This window comes from Tachyglossus aculeatus, chromosome 1 (genome assembly GCF_015852505.1).
Source record: "Tachyglossus aculeatus isolate mTacAcu1 chromosome 1, mTacAcu1.pri, whole genome shotgun sequence".
NCBI lineage: Eukaryota > Metazoa > Chordata > Mammalia > Monotremata > Tachyglossidae > Tachyglossus > Tachyglossus aculeatus.
Window position 1 is genome coordinate 166,618,711 of NC_052066.1, and position 23,317 is coordinate 166,642,027.

The 23,317-nt window shown below is 41.6% G+C and overlaps 1 protein-coding gene and 1 non-coding gene across 2 annotated transcripts; one reads left to right on the forward strand and one right to left on the reverse strand.

Annotated features, from left to right (window-relative positions):
- Window positions 1-427: 427 nt before the first annotated feature.
- Window positions 428-18,852, forward strand: DIO2 (iodothyronine deiodinase 2). The gene is given in 3 exon segments (XM_038755596.1): window positions 428-1,172; window positions 13,390-13,969; window positions 13,972-18,852. Coding segments are annotated over 3 exon segments (852 nt in total). The 5' UTR covers window positions 428-950; the 3' UTR covers window positions 14,022-18,852.
- Window positions 18,853-21,967: 3,115 nt separating this feature from the next.
- Window positions 21,968-22,107, reverse strand: LOC119937380. The gene has a single exon (XR_005454057.1). It is a non-coding gene; the product is annotated as a small nucleolar RNA SNORA7 (small nucleolar RNA).
- Window positions 22,108-23,317: the final 1,210 nt, after the last annotated feature.

The window sequence follows — 23,317 nt, forward strand, 5'->3', positions numbered from 1 at the left end:
GGGTTGCTGTGTCACTTTGTGTCACATTAAAATACTTTTCCCAAAGTTTAAAAGCATTTCCTGAAAGCAGTAAAGGTATTGGACACTTTTTTCCCTCTCTCTTTAAATAACAAAGCAAAATTCCACCCTCTCTTTTTTCCCCCTTCTCCAACAACAAAAAAAAAAGTTTTAGAGTTTTGCTTTTCTATTCACTGCAATCCTGGCCAAAGTAAAGCCCTCTTTCTCAATGACGTCAAGATCTTTACCAAGATTAGGCTTTCATTTCTCTATTGCAGCAATTAGTCAGGGAATGTATAAAAGGCTTCAGGGAAACAAGCTAGGCTCTAGAGAGAAGCACTTTGCACCACAGACAGATAGCAAAGGAGGACAGGGCAGAGAGAGAGGAAGAGAAAGAGAGAGACAGAGTGAGACACACACATACAACCATACTCAGAGAGAGTTAAAAAGGAGAGAAAGAAGAGGACGAGGAAGAGGAAAGGGGCAATTTTGTGTACAAAGAAAAAAATATCTTATTCTAAGCACTCTGTTATCTGGTAGCCCTGGTCCTTTCAGTCAAGAAATAGAACAGCTTAAAACAATGAAAAGCCAGGGAGAAGTTAGCAATCTGTGCTAAAATTTTCTAAGAGTTGGGAACAGAAAGTACAGCAGTCTCTCTTTAACGGACTCAAAGGGGCCACTGGATCAGGAACGCGTGTGTGTGTTTTTTTTAACATCTTACATTCTGAAAAAAAAGTAGCAGTTTAGAATTGAATGAATTGATGGGCATGCTCTAACTCCAGGATTTGAGAAGCCGACTTAGTTTTGCCATTTCTGCTTCTTTGGAAGAGGAAACAGTCTGAGCTGATTTTCTGTCTCAGTTTCTTTTCTTCCCCCTCCCTTTTTTTCCTTAAATGAGGGTGCAAAGGGGAAGCAGGGAGCTTAAGAAAAAGAACTGAAGAGAAGGAGTGAAGATGGGTCTACTAAGCGTGGACTTGTTGATCACGCTGCAAATCTTGCCAGTTTTTTTCTCCAACTGCCTCTTCCTGGCTCTCTATGACTCGGTGATCCTCCTGAAGCACGTGGTATTACTGCTCAGTCGGTCCAAGTCCACTCGGGGTGAGTGGCGGCGTATGCTGACCTCAGAGGGGCTGCGCTGTGTCTGGAACAGCTTTCTGATGGATGCTTACAAACAGGTGAGTCTACCCCCAAATTCCTCCCCATAGATCAGGAGGGTTGCTGCGGGGGGAAAATCAGAGAGAGACAGAAGGGGACACGGTGTGGGGGGGAGGGAGGGTGAATCTAGGTTCTTGGTTTGGGGGAGTTGGCAGTGAAGAAGCAATCCAGTGACAACTTGTTGTCTGCTTCTTCCCCAGAATCCAAGGTAATTTTGAGGTGACAGGGATTTGGGGAAATGAGCCAGTTTGACCCACCACGATTCTCGCCCTCTCCCAGTGGAATGAGTGGTCTCTCAGAGGAGTAGAAGGAGAGAAGAGAGTGGAAAGGGGAGGAGGGAGAGCAACCAGAAGGTTTGATGCTTTTTCCATCAGTCCTGGCAGCAGGGATGCAGCCCTCTATCAGACCATTAAAAGCATCTCACTCTTGGGGAGGAGAGATCAACTCACGGGTAGTTGAGGAAAAAGGATACATGGATTGGGGGTTGAAAGTCTTTAACCCATTTATGTCCCTGGAAATGTCAAGAGTGCCTTTATTGGACTGAAGAAAAATTCAACCAATGAACTTGTGACAGAACTAGAAATCCCAGGCTGATTGATTAGCTAAGCAGTAGAACTATTTCTACTGAAGGTAGGAGGTAAAGGAAAATCAACCCAGTTGCAGAATCATATCTATTGACTTGGGCTGGCCCTCCGGTCCATTGTACCAGGCAACCCCAAGTCACCATAGCATCTTTTATAGAAGCAGCGTGGCTCAGTGGAAAGAGCCCGGGCTTTGGAGTCAGAGATCATGGGTTCGAATCCCGGCTCCGCCACATGTCTGCTGTGTGACCTTGGGCAAGTCACTTAACTTTTCTGAGCCTCAGTTCCCTCATCTGGAAAATGGGGATTAAGACTTTGAGCCCCCCGTGGGACAACCTGATCACCTTGTATCCCCCCAGTGCTTAGAACAATGTTTTGCACATAGTAAGTGCTTAACAAGTGCCAACATTATTATTATTATTATTATTATTATTATTATTATCTTTTGTAAATAGTCTTTCAAGGAACTGACTCTCACATCTATGAACTGGGGGGAAAGTTTAACCTGATCTAGATCATTTCAAAGTTAAAAGCACTACCCATCATAAACTCCAATAGCTCAGGCTCACCTTGTGATTCATAATCAGTAATCCAGAAATGTGTCTAAATCTGAGATAGAAGTAGCTTAAAACTAAGTTGGAAATCAGATTCCCTTTTACTTACCTGCTGAAATCTGAGGTCTGGGCTCCGTGTTTTCTGGGTTACAATAGATGACACATTCCCCCCACTCCCCCCTCTAGACTGTAAGCCTGTTGTTAGGTAGGGACCGTCTCTATATATGTTGCCGATTTGTACTTCCCAAGCACTTAGTACAGTGCTCTGCACATAGTAAGCACTCAAGAAATGCGATTGAATGAATGAATGAATGAATTTCCAAGTGAGGAATGCTGGGAGACCAGCTCTTTTGCATTTGAAGGATCTTAGCAATAGTGGCAGAAATAGAGAACTCCAGAATTCAAGTCTGAGCAGGTATTAAGGAGGCCATCTGGTCTTTTGTTTATCTGTTTGCCCATCTGACTCTTGAAGACCCCTTGGACCTAAAACGCAATAAATCCTTTTGCATGTGTGATTGTGAAAGAGAGAGAGAGAGAGAGAGAGAGAGAGAGAGAGAGAGAGAGAGAGAGAGAGAGAGAGAGAGAGAGAGAGGAAGAGAGCAAGACAGAGAGAGGGAGTTCTTGGCTTCACTGTCAGGATTCATGAGCATAGAGAAGAGAGACTCAGAAGAATGTAGCAGCCAGGTGTTCTGTACAGTTGTACAGGCAGCACCTTAGAAATAAGAGGATAGGAAGAATAGGAAAGAAAGGAAATGGAACAAGTCCAACACACACACACACACACACACACACACACACACACACACACACACACACACACACACACACACACACACACACACTATTTTCCTGCCAGTTATATAACTGAAGAGTTGCTTCTAGTTTGGAAGCTTTATTTCAGTTTCACTGAAAAACCCCCAATGTGCCTTTGGAAAGAACATTTAATCTCTCATAGAAGAGACAGATTTTGGTATCCCAAAGACATCTCCCTGCTTAGAAGATTGTCACCTGAGAAGCAGTTTACACAAATATCCCAGTTAGGTTCAGAAACAATGAAGAAGGGAAAGATAAAAGACAATCCTTTAATATTGTTAAATTTTACTTGAACCTTTAGAAGGCTTATATAAAGGTGTGGGGAGAATGGAACCAAAGAAAGCAGTAATACTTATACTTCATTAATCACTCCATATCTTGGAGTCTGGTACACTGTCCTGGGATGGCCAAAGGGATACACCAGTGTTTTGGTTCAAATGGTCTTTAGAAAGATGCTTGATACTTATATAATGGAGAAAATAGCACCCGTTTTGGAAAACATGGGTTTCTTTAAATATTGCTTCTCAAGCCGATCACTGTGCCGTGCAATAAGCTGTGCACATGGAAGAACACTTTCACCATGCACCAGCTGATGCTGAGAGTTAAAAACTTTAGAATCTTTAGCGGAAAAGAAAATGACCACTTAATTTACTCATTTATTTCTTATTTTTTTTTTACCAAACATACATTGTTCCATTGTGTTGCAATATTTTGTTATTTTTATTCCTGGAATTGGGAGGGATGAGTAATTTGTTTTCTCTTTTTGCATATGGTTTCTGTATTCCTTGCTAGTGTTTCTTTGTGTGTTTCTTCGGATTGGAGTATCTACCAAACTTACTGGTGATGATGCTAACTCGGCTCTTTGCTCTGTATGATTTACATAATACCCACCACATGGAGAGCCAGCCTGTGGGGCTCTGCATCGGAAAAGAGTCAGAACAGAGGATTTGGCAGTGGGACATTTCATGATTGTAAAGCTGTAAAACGTTGGATCACACCAGTTTATCCAGCGCAGGCCACCTCCGAGCTCAGGGGACATTTGGAAACAAGGGGACAGGTGGATTAAAGTGCCTCCCTGACCCGAGTTTGTCATTGTGACTCCAGATTGGGGTGTGGTCACTCTGAGGGACTCTTCAAGGGGCCCAGCCTGAATTGACATCATGGTGTTTCACAAGAATGACTGGCATATTTTCTGAGATGCCTCCCTGAGAAACTCCTCCTCTGGGAGGCAAGTGTTTTTCAAGGGGGGAGGGGGCATCTGCCTATGTGCTTGTGTGTGTGTGTGTGTGTGTGTGTGTGTGTGTGTGTGTGTGTGTGTGTGCGCACGCATGTGTGTAGTAGAAAATATGAGCTGACTTTTCCAATCTTCTGTAACGTCAGGTTCAGTGATCTGTGAAGACTGTTAGTGGATTGGAACACAAATCTAGGAATTAAGGCTTTCTACACTGTTTATCTGGGTTTATTTTGGCCTATGAGGTAGCAAGTACCACTACCACCAGAACTTGACAGAAGCAGAGGTTAATTCAGGAAAAAGGATTTAAAATATATTGGGGGCCAGAGAGGATAGGTTTTGAGTGAAAGTAGCAGATAGAATGACTAATATGAAACTAAAGATTTTTAAGAAGAATGTGAGGGACTTTTTTTTTAAATTTCATTTCCCATTCAATGATGTGAACCCAAACACTGGAGCCTTATACTAATGCATGAAGACCAGAACATAAAACCAACACTAAATTGACCACTCTGGTTTCCTTGTCCCCAGCTAAATGAAGTGTAAGAGTAAACAAATAGCATAGGTGCTGACCAGTAAATTGGGTTTTGCACACTTAATCCTCATATGACACAGAAAATAGTTGTATGTATATTTCAATATATAATTTTGGATTTGAAAGTGCCCATTTAATTTTCTCTTTAGCATTCTCAAGCATCTCGGATCTGGAGCTACTAGTTTATTCTCATGGGAAAATAGCTCTCACTTCAAAAAAACACATTTCTAAAAGGAAATGTAAAGAACTCTTTAGCCGGAGTTTGCTCATCATTCGGATAAGGCTTTGGGAAATGATAGAAGCACATTGGAAAATACAGAGAGATGAGAACATCAGAAAAGAAGTTCAGTTCAGAAGTGTGACTTATTAAGGAGTCTCAAGGTTAATCCAGCCAATCTGAATTTAAGTAGTTAAATCACCCAGCATAATAATTATCTGGCCATGTTTGTAATGGTATTGACGTAGCCTGATGATTTTGCCAAAGAATCTGAAGCTTCCTAATGGATAATAGAGACATTTTCAGTGCCTTGGATCACAAGAGGTGTATGTAAAATCCTTTTTTGTGCTTGGCTTTTTATCATAAGATTAGGTGACATTTTGTCCACGGAGTCTTTCCCAGGCTGTGGAAAACAGAGAACAAGGTTAGTAGTATACTCTATTTCCAGCTTGTATTTTATGAATAGGTCTTTCTTTTCTTTTTTTCACCCCCTTCTCCCTTCATTTCGTAGTCCACATGCTAAAGCAGCACTAACCTTTTCCCCTTACACGGAACACAGGCTTCTAGAAGGGGATCCCAGCATCAAGGGACTCAAATCTGACTATGTAGTTCACACATACATACATGACTTTGGAAATGCTGGCATCAGGCCCAGGGTCATCACATGTTGCTGAAATTCTAACGGTTTGTTTTTCAGAATGAACATCTCTCTTGCTTTTCTCTGTATTTGTGGTTTCTCTCCCTTTCCCTCTCTCTCTCTCTCTCTCTCTCTCTCTCTCTCACACACACACAACTATTTCTTTGGTCCAAAGAAAGAACAACACTAAATAATGCTGGTGAGAAAGATAAAAGTCAGTGATGACGATATCGAACTCTGCGTATATCCTGTTCCTAGCCAAGTCAAATAAAAAGACCCTTTGGGAACATCGGAACTTCAAGACCAATTAGTGGAAATGATGTTTCTTGTGTTTGGGCATTAAATACTGGGCAGGGTTCATTTTTGGAGTGTCTAGGATTGGCACGGACAGAGGCACCGACCTAATTACTCTCCTGCAAGAGTAAAAAATGCCTTTTGAATGCCTCATTGGCAAATATGTCTCATTAAGGACAAAAAAACAAACACAAACCCTCCAAGAAGCAGAAATTAAGATGATAGGTAACTTGTGGCCAAAAGTCCTCCTCAGCCACTGTGGGAAATTAAAACATTTGGGAACACTAGAGGGATCTCTTGTTTTTGTTAGCTTCCTTTCTCCTGGTCTGAATTGCAATGTGATCCTGACTTGATTTTTTTTTTCAAACTTTATCATTTCTCTCTGTCTCTAAGACAAGCATACCGCCTCCATCATTGGAGACAATGAAATAATAATAATAACAATGATGGTATTTGCTAAGTACTTACTATGTGCACAGCACTGTTCTAAGTGAGGTTCCCCTATCCCTGTCACAAAGAAGAAATAATACTCACCATTAATATTTACCTCTAAACTGTAACGTGTCTGCTAACTCTGTTATACTGTATGCTTCCAAGCCCTTAGTGCTGGGCTTTGCACACACAGTAGATGCTCAGTGAATATGATTGACTGATTGATTTAGTACTGGCTGTTCCATTGACGACTACCGGATGCTTGATGCTACTCTCCCATCTTCCATTCTTCATGATTTATCTGGAGTGCCTATGTCAACCTGAGTCTTCCTCAAGCTACCTTAGTTGAAACAATTGCCTTTGGTCCATCTGGGCCATTGACAAGAAGTCAAATTCAAACCTTATTTAATAGTAGTGACATTTGTTAAGTCCTTACTGTGTCAAGCACTGTATTGGAGCACCAGGATAGAGGCAAGATTATCAGGTCAGACACCGTCCCTATCCCACACAGGGCTCATGCTAGGATGATAATAAAGGAGGAGCTCTGATTGGAGCAACTGGCAAGCTACCTCAGGGTCCCAGCCCCTCCCATTTTGCTTAGGTCAGTGCTCTGTGCCCAGCAACCTCAGAATAATTACCATTGATTAATTGATTGAAACAGCAGTCGTGGCCCAGATCGGACCCAGGTCCATCCTTAGGGGACATGGGGCATAGGTACATCAGAGTTAGCTCCCAGAATATTTGCTCTAAACCCTGCCTGATGACTCCCAGGAGAACCCGAGGGTTTTAAACTTCCTCCACTCTAATCTTTCAGGAGATGCCAAGACAGGAGGGGCCCTGAGACAGAATCCTGCCCTGGGGCCTGCGTGGGAGTTGTTCAGTTGTTGATGATTAAGGAAACATTTAGATCAGGATTACCCAGGGACGTTTCTAATTGGGCACGATTCTCTTCCTTAGTCTTTGGAGGGTGCGGGAGCAAGAAAATCCTCCTTCTCCCTTATCCCTTTCTGGAAATCCTGGGATGTCCAGGTTCATTACAACTGGCTGCCTCTGAGCATTGGTTCCCATCGCAGGCAAACCAGCAAACCAGGGAGCCCCCCAGAAACAGTGACATAACAGTGTTCTGTCTGACTCCAAATCTTGCCCACAAATGACAACCCCAGGAGCCCATAGATAGAGAGGGCTTATCTCAAATCACTCTTCCTGGATGTAGTGGGGAAGATGAGGAGTGAGTGCCCTTCCTTTTCTGCTTCTTCTCATCCCCTCTTCTCTCTCCTCCCTGTCCATTCTAATTTCTGGGTGACCAAATGCGCATTAAGTTTCCTTTGTGTGCTGAGGAATGCACTGAAAACAAAGGTCTTAGATAATCTGAACCAAAAGGGCTTCTTTTGAAATCAAATATTAGTTTATTTTGTATATTGAATGCTCTTTCAGAGTTTTAGCATTTTAATTTTTTTCCCCTTCCTAGCACTTTATCCTGGGGCTCTGGCATTTCCATGCAGGGCAGTATTAGGAGTTGGTTCTAGCAAAGCCCTAAGATTCTTAAACCTGTCCCCAGCTGATAGGGTGACCTCTGGAAAGTTGCTCAAGAAGGCTGCATCTCATTTATCCCATCTGAAAATGGAAGGACTAACTCAGCTCATTGGAATTGTTTTTCACTGAGGGACTCTCCACTCACCACTTCCCATCACTCCAAAACAAGACACTATTGCTACACAATTGTACTAAAATATTTAGATTATATACTTTTTACTAGTAGTTCCCACTCTAACTTATTTTACCACATTGGGTTCAGTAACTGGGTGCCTTTGGGTTAACCTAGCTATTTTCCACACCAGGAGAAAGAATTCCATTGCTGAGCTCTCTAAAACTACTATATAAAATAAAGGTGTTGAAATATCCCAGGGAGAACTTCCCTCAGCAAAAAAGAAATGGATTGAAACAGCAGGATTCATTAATCTATTGGAACAGTTGGAACTCGGTCTTTTTTTTTTAATGGTATTTTTTAAGCCCTTACTATATGCCAGATACTGAACTAAGTGCTGGGGTAGATGCAAGCTAATCAGGTTAGACACAGTCCCTGTCCCATATGGGTCTCATAATCAAAAATCCCCATTTTACAGATGAGGTAACTGGGGCATAGAGCAGTTAAGTGACTTGCCCGAGGTCACACAGCAGACAAGTGGCATAGAAGGGATTAGAACCCAGGTCCTTCTGACTCCCAAGCCCACGCTCTATACCCTAAGCCACACTGCTTCTCAGTCATGAAGAAAGAAAAGTCCATCAGGTACTCTTATGTTACAGTCAGTGAGTCATCTAGTTTCTCTCAACTGGAACACATAATTTTTGGGGGAAATCTCAGCAGTGATATCAACTGACATTTAATAGTAATAACAATTAATAATTACTGTGGCATTTGTTGAAGCGCTTGTTATGTTCCAGCACTGCAAAGAGCCAGGTTAGATTCAGTATGTGCAGATCAGACACCATTCTTTTTCCAATTGGGGTTCACTGTCCAAGTGGGCAAGAGCACCAGTATTGAATCCTCATTTTGCAAATGGGGAAACTGAGGCTCAGAGCACTTAAGGGGCATTTGTCTGCAGGAGTCATTCACTGAAAAAGAAAAGGGGTCTTACTCTAGTCCTGGTCTCCACTGAGCCAGGTGGTGATGGTGAAAGCAGCAGTCAGGGCAATGATCAAATTTTACTGTTGCTGCCACTCCCAGTTCAAAATGATGACCTGGAGTGACCTGGCCTAAAAGCAACTACTCTCCGAGAGCCAAGTGTACCACTCTAAAGTCCATGGATTTGTTTGCTGATGTTTGGGATGTTTGTTTATTGAGACAGTAGTAAGAGCTGTGAAATATTGATTAGAATTAGACTGAACCAAGGGGCACCCAAATCTCCAGAGCGGCATGGCTTAGTGGAAAGAGCACGGGCTTGGGAGTCAGAGGTCGTGGGTTCTAATCCCGGCTCTGACACTTGTCAGCTGTGTGACTTTGGGCAAGTCACTTAACCTCTCTGGGCCTCAGTTACCTCATCGGTAAAATGGGGATTAAGACTGTGAGCCCCACGTGGGACAATCTGATAACCTTGTATCTATCCCAGTGCTTAGAACAGTGCTCGGCACATAGTAAGCACTAAGAAAATATCACTATCATTATTATTATTATTATTACTAAATGAAATAAAGCATTCAGGGTTATTGGGGCATAGTTAATATCTATCTATCCATCTGTCTGTATAGCTGTCAATCCATAAATATATATATATATATATATATATATATACATAAAAACAGAGAGAGAGAGTTAATAAGCATATGTAGGTAACTCTCTGGGACTTAGTTTTTTTGTTTGTAAGCTCCTTGTGGGCAGGGATCACATCTAGCAACTCTCGTTGTGTTGTACTTACCCAAGAGCTTAGTATAGTGCACTGTACACTGTAAGTGCTCAATAAATATCATTGATGGGTAGATTGATTATTTTGTTAAACTTTTAGTACTTCTCCTCTGCCTACTTTCTGGGGATTTTCATCAGTTTAAACTAAGGAAAGAAATAGTTTGGTTCTGATATTCATGCAGTGAAAATGAGTTAGACATTTATGCTTGAAAGAAAAATCCCAATCACACTACCAGTGGTCCATCAGGCCCATTCATAATAAACTTTGTTAAGCTTCCCAGAGGGAGACACTGACACCAGAATCATTCTCCCTCTAGATATAAAGCCAAATGTGGAGGAGGCTCACCTTAAAGCATTTTGTCAAATGAAGAATATTATGTACGATCAGTTATTTTGTTGAATGTGGTCCCTGATGTCCCTGGCTTTAATTAAACAATACCAAGGGACAATCCCATTCTTTTTGTTCCAAGCTGAGTAAACTAGTTCTTTCATAATTTCTTCTTTTGATTGTCACCAATTACAGGCATACCTGCGTGCCTGCTCACTTTTTTTTCTTTTCTTTCCTAGAATTGAGATTCAGCACAAATGTGAAAGAATAACCCCCGCCCTATTTTTAAAAAATTATCTCCCAGTTCTCCTTTGACATTAATCAAATCTAAGAAGGAACTGCTGGGAAACAAATTAGAAACTGTCAATAAAATTTATGGCAGAAAAAGAAATGGTTTGTAGTTCACCAGGTGCTACCTGGTAAATGGTGTTAATTTAAAAGAACAGAGAGAAAAGATCTATTGTGAATTTATCACATGGTGAGAATATCTCTCTTGCTTAAACAGTATGGCACTGGTTCATTCTAGCAAATTCCTAGATGGACCTCCCCAGAAGATGTGTCAGTGAAAAAGAGTAAAACCTGCGTTCTTGATCCATTCAGGTCAATGATGCTGCTGTTCCCTTATCCTGTCTTCTCTTGTCAGCAGACATGAATGGGCAATTTTTTTATAGGAGCTCATGGAATCACTCACATGGTCTTATTCACCACCTTGTGGCCCTCTGGCACACCCAAGGAGAGACCTGGCATGATATATGTACATTCTCTAGACTCAAAAAGAGAGATGTAAAAGGAATTTTGCTGGCACTTGGATTGTCTTTATTTTACAAATAAAATTCTTAGGGTCAAACTGGCTCTCTCCCATGATTTTAGCAGACTAAAATGGAGCAAATGAATTTGACACATGTAGGCACAGTTATTTTAAAGACATTCAGCATTGAATGCTTATCCCTCCTTTTACACACCAAAGGCTGGACTTTGAGGCTCACAGATTTACTGCCCCTTCCTCAGACCCTTCCTCCTATCAGCAGCATGGCTCAGTGGGAAGAGCATGGGCTTGGGAGTCAGAGGTCATGGGTTCTAATCCCAGCTCAGCCACTTGTCAACTGTGTGACTTTGGCCAGGTCACAACTTCTCAGTGCCTCAGTTCCCTCATCTGTAAAATGGGGATTAAGCCTGTAAGCCCCACATGGGACAACCTGATTACCCTGTATTACCCCCAGTGCTTAGAACAGTGCCTGGCACATAGTAAGTGTTTAACAAATACCATCATTATTATTATTATCTGGAATTATCACCCTCTTTGAATCTGCCAGACCACAGCTCCTTCCAACTTCCCCAACCCTCCAGAAAATGCATCTCCTCCAGGAGGTATTCCCTGATCAAGCTCCATCCTTCCAAGGATGCATTCATCCAACAGCCACCCATCTGTATATATCTGTAATTTATCTATTTATTTATATTAATGTCTTTCTCATCCTCTGGACTGTGAGCTAGTTATGGGCAGGAATGTGTCTGTTTGTTGTTATATTGTACTCTCCCAAGTGCTTAGTAAAGTACTTTGCACAGAGTAAGCACTCAATAAATAGTATTGAATGAACGAGTGACTAGCACTTATATTCATATACATTTAGCTCTTCTGCATATTTTTTATTTTGATTAACTTATCAATCAATCAATTGTATTTATTGAGCAGTTTGTGTGTGGAACACTGTACTAAGTGCTTGGGAGAGTACACTATAATAAAGTTGGTAGACATATTCCCTGTTATCCTTGGATACATGCATTCGCTATCAACAGTCAAATGTTTGTGAATGGCTTGTTTCTGTCTGTCCCCACTGTTGGACTGTAAGATCCTTGAGGGCAAGGTCATTGTCTCTTACTCCAAGGTCCTGTCTCAAATGCTTAGCTCAGTGCTTCACCCATTTTAGGTGCTCAATAAATACTATTGATTGAGGGATTGATTATTTATGCTTCCTTAAAGATTCCAATCCTACAGTGACATAATTATGTTGGTGGGTCTCTTTTTCCACACCAGAGGAACCAGATGACATGGTTAAATTATCACTAACCCAACTGAAACAAGCTTTTTGTCACACACTAAGTAAAGTGTGTATTTGAAAACATAGATATATTCTAATCGAGATAATGAGGACTTAATGAGAGTGATCAGAGTTGTTTGAAATAAACTATTTACAAGAACAATCTGGCAGTTACATAAGGAGTTAGGGTTGGTTAACTGCTGAAGTCAGAACTGGAGCCCAATTTTAAAATTTACAAGAGGGTTTAGAAACTCCCAGGCAGTTACTTGGGCAGATCCAGTAGATTATGCATCACTAAATCTTTAGTTGACATTGTATGATTTATATAGGTGTCATGTTTTCTCTCAGTTTGGGCTGGGAACAAAGATTTTGTTATTCGGCCTTCCAGCCCCAGGTTGGTCATTGTCATCCTGGGTGATATTGGGTAATTTACTTTCTGTGCTGCAGGTTTACAATGTTGTTGACAATTCTCTTATTATAAAATAACATACCAAGCACTGGCAACAAGATACCAACTAAACAGAGCCCCTGTTTCAACTGGGACAGATGCACAGAAACACTACTTCTCTGGGAAGTAGATTTTGGATGAAAAATGCTGTAAGGATTACCATAGTTCATTCATTCCCATCAGTAATGGCCATGTGGTCTTTTATTGAAATCAGCATAGGCAAAAAAACCTTCAGTGGGGGAGATATCATGCTTCATTAGAATGGCTGACTCCATTTGCTAAAGAAAAAGTCCTTAGAGGGTAACTGTAAACTCGTTATGGGCAGGGTATGTGTCTTCTAACTCTGCTGAACTGTACTCTCCCAAGAGCTTAGTAAAGTGCTCTTCACATAGTTAAGTGCTCAATAAATACCACTGACTAATTGATTGGTATTTATTGAACTCTTAACAAGCACAGAACGCTGTACTCAGCACTTGGGAGAGTCCAATAGAGAAAGTAGACATAATTCTTTCCCTCAAGGACCTCACAATCTAGCAGGAGAGATCCACAGGAGAAGCAACCTAGTATAAGAATGTGATGATAAGTGGTGAAGGGGTGCATCAGGTACCTAAGGACTTAATGAGAAGAACTAAGTGCATAGGTGTCCCAGCTGGAGGTAGGACCAAAATCCAAAGTATTTTATGTCTCTTTTTCTTTCTTTCCCTCTCTTTTTTTTTTAAATCTTCCAGGTGAAATTGGGTGGTGATGCCCCAAATTCCAGCGTGGTCCATGTTGCCAACGCTAATGGGGGGAGTAGTGGAAGAAACAGCCCGATGTGGAAGAGCTTCAGTGGAAGGTACGGAGCTGAGTGCCACCTCCTGGACTTTGCAAGCTCCGAGCGTCCCCTGGTCATCAACTTCGGCTCAGCCACCTGACCCCCCTTCATCAGCCAGCTGCCGGCCTTCAGCAAGCTGGTGGAAGAGTTCTCCACGGTGGCAGACTTCTTGTTGGTCTACATCGATGAGGCTCACCCATCAGATGGCTGGGCAGTGTCTGGTGAATTCTCTTTGCCCTTTGAGGTAAGGAAGCACCAGAACCAGGAAGACCGTTGTGCTGCCGCTCACCAACTCCTAGAGCGTTTCTCCTTGCCTCCCCAGTGCCAAGTCGTGGCCGACTGCATGGACAATAATGCCAATGTGGCCTACGGGGTTTCCTTTGAGCGCGTGTGTATCGTACAGAGACAAAAAATTGCTTACCTAGGAGGGAAAGGCCCCTTCTTCTACAACCTTCAGGAAGTCCGGCTCTGGCTGGAGCAGAACTTCAGTAAAAGATGAAATCCAGATTAGCTGGAGGAAATGTAACCGAAATATTGCCCTTCTAAATTCATACGAAAGGGAAAGAGCTACCCGTACTGTATCCACTATTTCAAATGGGTCCTATTTTGCCCGTTGCAGGACAGCAGTTTTAATAGCCATGTCAGAAGAACAATAAATCAGCCCTAACACCTCCCTCTCCCTCCTCCCAGTGTAACTGCTTAACGAGCAAATCCTCTCCATTATCCCACTAGTTAAAGCTCCAGCTTTGAAAGGAACCAAAATGGCATAGGAAGGAGTCCTGGGGTCCAAGTGGTTCTCTCCCTCCCAGAGAAGGAAGTGGTACTCAGAGCCATGTTTCTGCTTAGGGAGGAATAGAAAAACAGTGCATCTTGAATGATATTTCAACCCAGCTGAATGAAGAAGCAATAACTTAGTCTGAAACAGTGGGCATTGGCCAAATCTTCTACCATATTTAGCTCTAATGGCAAGTTCCCAGGTCCTCAAAGTGAGCTCCCTCCCTGAATGCAGCAAAACAGAGGAGCATCCTTTGTTGCGGAAGGCTGGAATTGCTCCCGGAGATAGCTGGGCCCAGCATGCCTTGTCCTTCATGGCCTATACAGCTATGGATTCTGATTGTGGTAGACCCAAAGGATGACATCCTGTAATAAGGATGAGGGTGGGCATGGGGCAATTCTGATTTTCATGAGAAGGGAAAATGAGGGAAAGAAGGAACAGAAAGCCTGAGGCTGGAGGGTTGATATGTTAGGGAACAGCAGGAGGGTCGGAAGAGACACAAAAATCAGGAGGGTCTAAAACTGCAGACAATGAGACTGACTTGTCAGCCACACACATATACAATAATATACACTATATCTGAAGCCAGGAGTGAGAATGCACACTGTAAAAAGATTTTCTTGAGTAACACATTTAAAGACCTTATAAAAGAAAGAGGGCAGAAAGATTAGGAGCTGTTCTGTCTTTAATTTTTATAAAATAATTTATGGCCCTTTGAAACAATTATGGGGTATGTGAATTTGGAGTTGTGAATTATGCCCCATGATACCTCATTGAGAGTAAAGCCAGTGCCATGATTTACTCTTGTTACTACAGCGGTGACCATTTTTGCTCCCATAAGAACCTGAAATTAGAATTCAGCCTCACTAATTATTAGTAAATGACAGTTTGGTATTCAACCTTTCTTAGTTTTTGGAGTGATGTTCTCTCTGCCGATCTGAAGAACAGTTTGGTCATGTTTCAATTATCTTCTCAGAAGCCTTGTGAAAGAAGCCTGACTGAATGGATACTCAAGCTACAGTCTCTTTTCGTCTCAAAAGTAGGTGACACATTACAAATATTGTCAAAGATGTGACTGAAGAACTAAGGTTTTTTTAATGGGAGAGGAGAAGGTCAAAAGAGAAAGTTAGTTTAGGGCTGGTCTCATCAGGGACCAGGAATTCACTTCTAAGGAAAAGCTCCACTGAGAATCAGCATTTTAATGCAAGGAGGAAGAGTAAAATCAGAGATGAGTTGAAATTATTTTGTTTCATCACATAAAATGCATAACATCATTGGGTGGAGTTGGGGTCTGGAATTGAGCATTAGGTGGTCTAGGAGACTGATGTTAAGACAGTGCTGTGGCTCGATTAAGTGAACTAGGAAGGGTTCAAGAATACTAGTGCATTGGAAAAGATCAATTGTCCATCCTAATTTAAATGATCTTCTGAGAAAAGCAGAAAAACTAAACCATCTATTTAAAATAGTTCCAACCAGGTAGTGCGGTTGCAACACCTTCAACATTGGAATTTCCTTTGAAAATTAGATTTGGTTGTTTTCTCTTTAATTTTATGATTTGATTAATTTTATACTTCATGATGTGATTTCTTTAATATGGCTTAAGGCTCCTAGAGACTGATAGAAACATTCAGTAGCACAAGATTATGTGGTATTTTAACATTGAAGGTTCTTGATTCTCATGGAAGTACAGGATGTCAAAGAGGTTGGTGGGGGGATGAGATTCAGGCAAGCAGTGGCAGCAGAGTCAAGGGAAAATATTTCAACATTCTGGTTTGACCACGTTCTTTAAGAATTTGGAAGAGGAAAGGAAGAAGAGGGTTAGTCCAGTGGAGAAATAAAGCAATGGAAGTGTCAGTGAATGTAAAAGCTCAGTATTGGAGAAAAAAACAACTTAGGGGAGATAAATTATACTGTACCACTGAAAAACTCTACAGCCCTAGAAACTAGGATAGGATCAGAAGGTCAAGGGTTAAGTGGTTGGGGGGAATGTTGCTACTTGTTTTGTGTGATGTTTTTATGGCAAACCAATTAGGAAAATGGTGAGACCTTTCCATCTGAGAGTAGTAAAATCAGCATAGTGACCCAGAAAATATAAAATTCACAAATTCCAAAAGTGAAAGATTACAGCTGCCCATAAATTGCCTCTTGGTAAGTATCTCCAGCTCTGGCTCTGACTGGTCAGTAAATATCCATCCTATTCTTCACCTCAATTCCAGAACACACTCCTGATACTTGGCATGGCCCATTTTTAAACAATCTAATGATCCTTGGGATAAGAACCATCTGCCCTTAGGAGCTATTTATAATTATAAAAACATGACTGTTTTAGTATCCTCTTCAGATAGCCTGGACATTTTCCTTTCTAGATCTGTGGTCGTATCTTCAAAGCCTGGCTTCTAGGAAAAGTCTTTCTTCTTCCTTAAATACCTATGAACCCAATAAATGTCATTCCTGAGTGAGAACAATAGTCCATCCATCCTGGTACTCTCTCCCACGGGGTCAAAAGATTTGGGGAAATGGTTGTTCTTCTCGGCCTCAATTTCTTATAATTAGGGGTGTACCACCTAACGTCCTCAATTTTTTCCCCTACTTCCCTAACTTTCCCCCTAGTAACCCAGATTCTGGACCACTTACCCTTCAATTCATCCAAGGCCTTTTTAAACCCGTTGCTATTTTTTTTTTCCTGCAAAACTTCCTGTGGTAATGAATTCCATGTGCCTACTAAGTGTTTCCTTTTTACTCCCTTTGGGCCAAGAACATGTTAAGCAACATTTCTTCTGCCTATTATTCAAAGCGGTTTCTAGCTATTTATTATGACTTTATATACCACACCAGAGTTTGCATTTGACACACACCTTTAAGGTTTCAGGGGTTGATGGCTCAAATTACCCAACTTTGTTTTTTTTTTTTTTCCTTTTGTTTGTTAGAGGAAATGTTGGTATGGTTGACAGGAGCATTTGAAGGGGTCTGAATGTTTGCCGCTGAAATAATTGGAAAAAAACCAGTTTAATATGGTTCTGGCTATTAAAACAGCTCACAAGCTCACAAGAGTTATTTGGATTAGTCATCTTGCTTTGCATAGTTGATGTGACAGTCATTTTAGTTATATGACTATATTTCTTTTCTATTTTGAACTTCTAGCTGTTGTGCATCTATCTCATTTTCATTTGTAATTGTACAAAAGAAGGAGTTCTCAAAGCAGCTACTGTTTTTCTGATGAAATAATGGAAGCACCTAGTGGCCTCTGGAGTTTTTAAAACGAGAAGCAAATTTAACTCGTGGTCCCAATCCTGAATTCTAATGATGTTTATCTCATTCAAAGGTGGAGATTGAGAGTGATACTTTTTCCCCTCTAATTCCATGAGAAGAGCTATAAAAGACAGGTGCAAACAGTAAAATGAATGTGTTTTGGGGGCGGAACCATGAAGGTGAAGGGCCTGAGCAAATAGATTCAAACAGAAACACAGCGATCATGCCTTTAGGCCCCTATCCTTTCAGTTTCACACTCCTATTCTTGAATGAGGGGATGTTACATAGAGGAATCAAGAGAGGGTGGAAGATACCAACCGGGAAAGAGCTTGGCACTGAAGAGAAAATGTGAATATTCTGTCAGAGTGGGTAAGGAGTCTTTTCCTCTTCACTCCACATTACAAGATTACGATAGAGCTAAATTTTGTGCTGAGTAAGGAGGTGCCCTCTCTCTGAGGCCACAGACATTTAGAACACCCAGAAACAAAATCCCAATCCAGAAAGACCTTTTTCCATATCTAGGTGAGGTTGGCTTGATCAAAGGTCCATACCTTGATTCCCAGAAAATCACTACAAACAGCTGGGAATCGGTAAGGGAATTCTGGGCACATCTGAGGAAATTTGTTTCATATTTGGGGCTGAGATTTCATACTGGGGCTAAGACCAGACCCATTTTGAATATTTTGCCATTCATTTTTTGGCTCACCCAAAAATGAATATATATAAATATATATATACATACATATACACACACATATATATGCAAACAAATAAATACATGCAAGTCCAAGGAGGGAAAGTTTTAAAAAAGTCTCCAGACTGCACCACTGGTTTGGTGTGGCCTTTCGGTGTTTTAGGGTTGGGAAGCCTTGAAGATATACATCTTCAGTACTAAGTAACCAAAGCAATAAGAGGTATCAGGTAGGGAATATTGGCCAGTGTTGTTCAGCTCTGCACCGTGTAGACACAGGACCCATATTCATTCGTCCAAGCAATGGGCTTTTAAGGTGGGAGACCAGGATAGGGCTGAGTTACTAGTGTGCAAATGAAGACCACCAACAAAAGAGAATTTAACTCAGTTGGTGCTCAGATATCATCACACTGGCTTTCTTGGCCTTGTTTTCATGATTCTCCCTTTTCAAGGTGGTTCAATTGATGTCTGAAAATATGAGTACTGTGTAGACATGGTGAGAACCCATGTGCGTGTGTGTGCATCTCTGTTTAGATGTTGCGAGGAGAATTGCTTTGCGGGAATCTCGGCAAGAAATGTGTTGTAATATTGGTGCTGAGTGGAACGTGTGCTTTTCAGAAATATTTTTCTTGTATTTTAATAAAACATAAAGGAAAGGACAATGTCTTGGTTTCTTTTGGTTTATCAAAGTGGGGTGAAAAAATATAGGTGGTTGCCTTCCATGCTCATTGGAGGAATGTGATTTCAGTGTTTGCTTCTCATCACTTGTCTGCTGTGTGAACTTGGGCAAGTCACTTCACTTCTCTGAGCCTCAGGTTCCTCAGCTGTAAAATCAGTATTGAATCCTATTCCCTCCTACCTAGACTGTGAGCCCCTTGAGGGACAGGGATTGTGTCCACCTTGACAATTTTGTATCCACCCTGGCACTTAGAACAATGCTTGGTACAGAGTACACACTTAACAAATAATTGTATGATTCACAATACTGACAGCTGAACCATGTAAATCTCAACATCACATAGTGTATGAATGTTCCTAAAAGACCAAGACCTGAAAGGTAAAAATTTTTCATCAGGCATTTTTCACGTTCAGGAAAGTCCCAACAGTGAAAATCCAAATTCTTTTAACCTCATGGAAGACTCCTAATACATTTTGTTTGGTGGCTTACTGATTTCCACAGACTAGCCTGTGTGGTCATTGAGGTGGAATCAGGCTGGGAGAACAATCAAATCAATCAGTCAGTGATATCTATGGAGTTCTTACTGTATTTAGAGCACAGTACTAAGCACCTGGGTGAATCCAATAGAGTAAGTAGATTAAAATCCCTGTCCTCAAGGAGCTTGAAATTTACATGTGCATATTAGACAACTTTGTACACATGTAAGGCTTGTATGTGAACTTGCATGGAGCAACAGAGTGCAGAATCTCACGCACATCAGTGAAGAAGTAAAGAAAACTGGCAGGTACTGGGAGGTAGCCACCTACTACTTGTCAGCTGTGTGACTTTGGGCAAGTCACTTCACTTCTCTGGGCCTCAGTTCCCGCACCTGTAAAATGGGGATGAAGACTGTGAGCCCCCCGTGGGACAAATCTGATCACCTTGTATCCTCACCAGCGCTTAGCACAGTGCTTTGCACATAGTAAAAATAATAACGATAATGATGGCATTTATTAGGTGCTTACTATGTGCAAAGCACTGTTCTAACCATTGAGGAGGTTATAAGGTGATCAGGTTGTCCCACGGGGGGCTCACAGTCTTAATCCCCATTTTACAGATGGGGTAACTGAGGTACAGAGAAGTTAAGTGACTTGCCCAAAGTCACACAGCTGACAATTGATGGAGCTGGGATTTGAACCCGTGACCTATGACTCCAAAGCTCGTGCTCTTTCCACTGAGCCATGCTGCAAATGCCATCTTCATTATTATTATTATTATTATTACTAAGCAGGGTTGGACTGCCCCAGTGGAGTGTGGGTAATTTTCTGAAGCCTGGCTAAAGTAGACATTCCTAAAGTTGAGGTGGTTGGAGTAGCAGCAGGAGCAGCAGCAGCAGCAATAGCTGACATACTATTGGAACATCAGTTAGGGAAGCAGCGTGGCTCAGTGGAAAGAGCATGGGCTTTGGAGTCAGAGTTCATGGGTCCGAATCCTGGCTCCACCAATTGTCAGCTGTGTGACTTTGGGCAAGTCACTTGACTTCTCCGTGCCTCAGTTACCTCATCTGTAAAATGGGGATTAAGATTGTGAACCCTCCACGGGACAACCTGATCACCTTGTAACCTCCCCAGTGCTTAGAACAGTGCTTTGCACATAGTAAGCACTTAATAAATGTTATTATTATTATTATTATTATTATTATTATATCACTGACTGTGTGACTCCAGACAGAAGGGAGTTGAACCAATTAAGCCTAGGAGCCTCCAGCAATGAAAGGGTGGATAATAATAATTATTATTATTATTATTGTTATATGGTACTTGTTAAGCACTTACTATGTGCCAAGCGCTGTTCTAAATGCTGAGGTAGATTCAAATTAATCATGTCCCTGTCTCACATGGAGCTCACATTCTTACTCCCTACTTTACAGATGTGGTAATTGATACCCAGAGAAGTTAAGCGACTTGCCCAAGGTCACACAACAGACATGTAGCAGAGCCAGAATTAGAACCCACGTTCTTCTGACTCCCAGATCCGTGCTCTATCCACTAAGCCATGCTGCCTCTGCCTCTGCCACCTAGTTTGCTGAGTCCTGAATAGGGCTGCAAAAAGGACTGAATCTTGCTTGCCATTAGGGCATCTCTGTTCTATGCTCACAAATAAGGTGAAAGCCAACTCATTGACTAGAGCTCTCTGTCCCCTTATCTCACCCTCTCACTGAAAAAAGTCAGGGAAGGTGGCAGACATTGGTGGATGCTATTTCAGAACACCATGGAATAGTGTTTGTTGAGTACCCACATGTAAATATTTATTGAGCTCCTACTGTTTGCAGAGCTCTGAATAGTAATAGTAATGGTATTTAGTAAGAACCACTATGTACTGAGCACTGTAATAAGAGCTAGGTGGGAATTAAACAGTCTCACTTGTGTGGCTCACATTTTAAAAGTTAAAGCAGGGGGAGAAGGGATTGGAATCAAACACATCAGTAGTGATGAAACATTATAACAGCACAAAGAAAAACAAATACACTGTACTGATTTTTTCTGTGGCTGCCATATTGGGCCAATTGGATATTTGTTTGAGGTCCATTGCCTTCTGGAACACCCCATGACCCTTACCCCACCCATTCTTAACTCTACCCTACTACCCATATCGAGCAATTCTATATATTTATTCATATATTTTATTGAGCACTTTGTGCAGCATTGTACTGAGTGTCCGGGAGCATAAATACAGCTGGTAGACACTATCCCTCTCCCCAAGGAGCTTAAATTGAGCCAGAATAAAAACAATGAATTTACAATTGAATATACATCATATCCAAGTTCTAAGGAAGAGTATAAATTGAACTAATACATTCCAGATGCATCTTGTCTTGTTTTATGCTGTCTAGTCAACCCAGAACGCCCATCTCTATCTGCAATAATTCTGGTAGTGTATCCATAGAGGTTTCTTGGTAAAAATACCAAAGTGTTTACCACTGCCTTCATTCATTCATTCAATCATATTTAGTGAGCGCTTACTGTGTGCAGAGTACTGTACTAAGCACTGAGCAGTAAACTTGAGTCTCCGCCCTCTACTCTCTCCCATGCCATTGCTGCCAGAAAAGGTGAGCTTTGACTTGTAGCAGATTCCCTTCCACTCACTAGCCATTGGCCAAGCTAGGATTGGAATGGGTATGCCTCTGCTTGACTCTCTCTCTCCCACAGCCGAGACTGGTAGAGTACCGGAAACTCTCCAGGTACGGTCTTGAGAAGGTACTCCAGATGCATCCTAACAAATATAAGCAGTGGCCATTGGGTACATAAGATTCAAGGGGTTGAGAATTAATTGGAGGAGGTTGGATTACAGTAGGCCTTTGCAAGCCTGGAGGAATGAAGGCTGATGGATTTCAGCAGGAAAAGGGCTTCTGGGTGGAGGAACTGCTTAAATAGGGCACTGAACATGGGTGACATGAGGTGGGGAGAAAAGCGAAACCTATTCAAAAGCACTGAATGTGAAAAATCAAAGGATCTGTGTTCTAGAACCAGCTCTGCACTGTCTGCTATGTGACCCTTGGCAAGTCCCCTCCCACTTCATCTCGCTACTCTCCGACTACAAATCAGCCCACACACTTCACTCCTTTAATGTCAACCTTCTCACTGTACCTCAGTGTAGTCTATCTCATCGCTGAATTCTCGCCCACATTCAGCCTCTGGCCTGGAATGCCCTCCCTCCTCATAGCCAACAGACAATTACTCTCTTTGCATTCTAAGCCTTATTGAAGACACATCTCCTCCAAGAGGCCTTCCCTGACTAAGTCCTCCTTTCCTCTTCTCCCACTCCCTTCTGTGTCACCTTGACCTTCTTCCTTTATTCATTCCCCCTCCCAATCCCACAGCACTTATGTACATATCTGTAATTTATTTATTTATATTAACGGCTGTTTCCCTCTCTAGGCTGTAAGCTTGTGGTGGGCAGTGAATGTGCCTGTTTATTGTTATATTGTACTCTCCTAAGCACTTAATATGGTGCTCTGCACACAGTAAGCTCTCAATAAATATGATTGATTGAAGACTGACTTAGTTTCCTCATTCATAAAATGTGAATAATACTACTTGCCTCTCCTAAACTCACAGTAATGGTTATAAGGACAAGATGAGTTAAGCATGTGAAAAGCACTTTGGAAAAATGAATGTTCTTTATTAGTTCAAGATACATCTAGATCTCCAATAACACAGTTTAGTTCTTGTGAAATCCTGAATTTGAAAAAACAAAACAAAAAAATTTGCAATGCAGTCTCAATGCCAGAAGCATGTATGCAAGCTGTTTCTTTTGACACTGTGGTACACAGTGCTTTGCACATAGTAAGCGCTTAACAAATACCAGAATTATTATTATTATTTATATCAATATTTGTCTTCCTCTCCAGACTGTAAGCTCATTTTGAGTGGCAAACATGTCTAACTCTGTTGAACTGTACTCCCCCA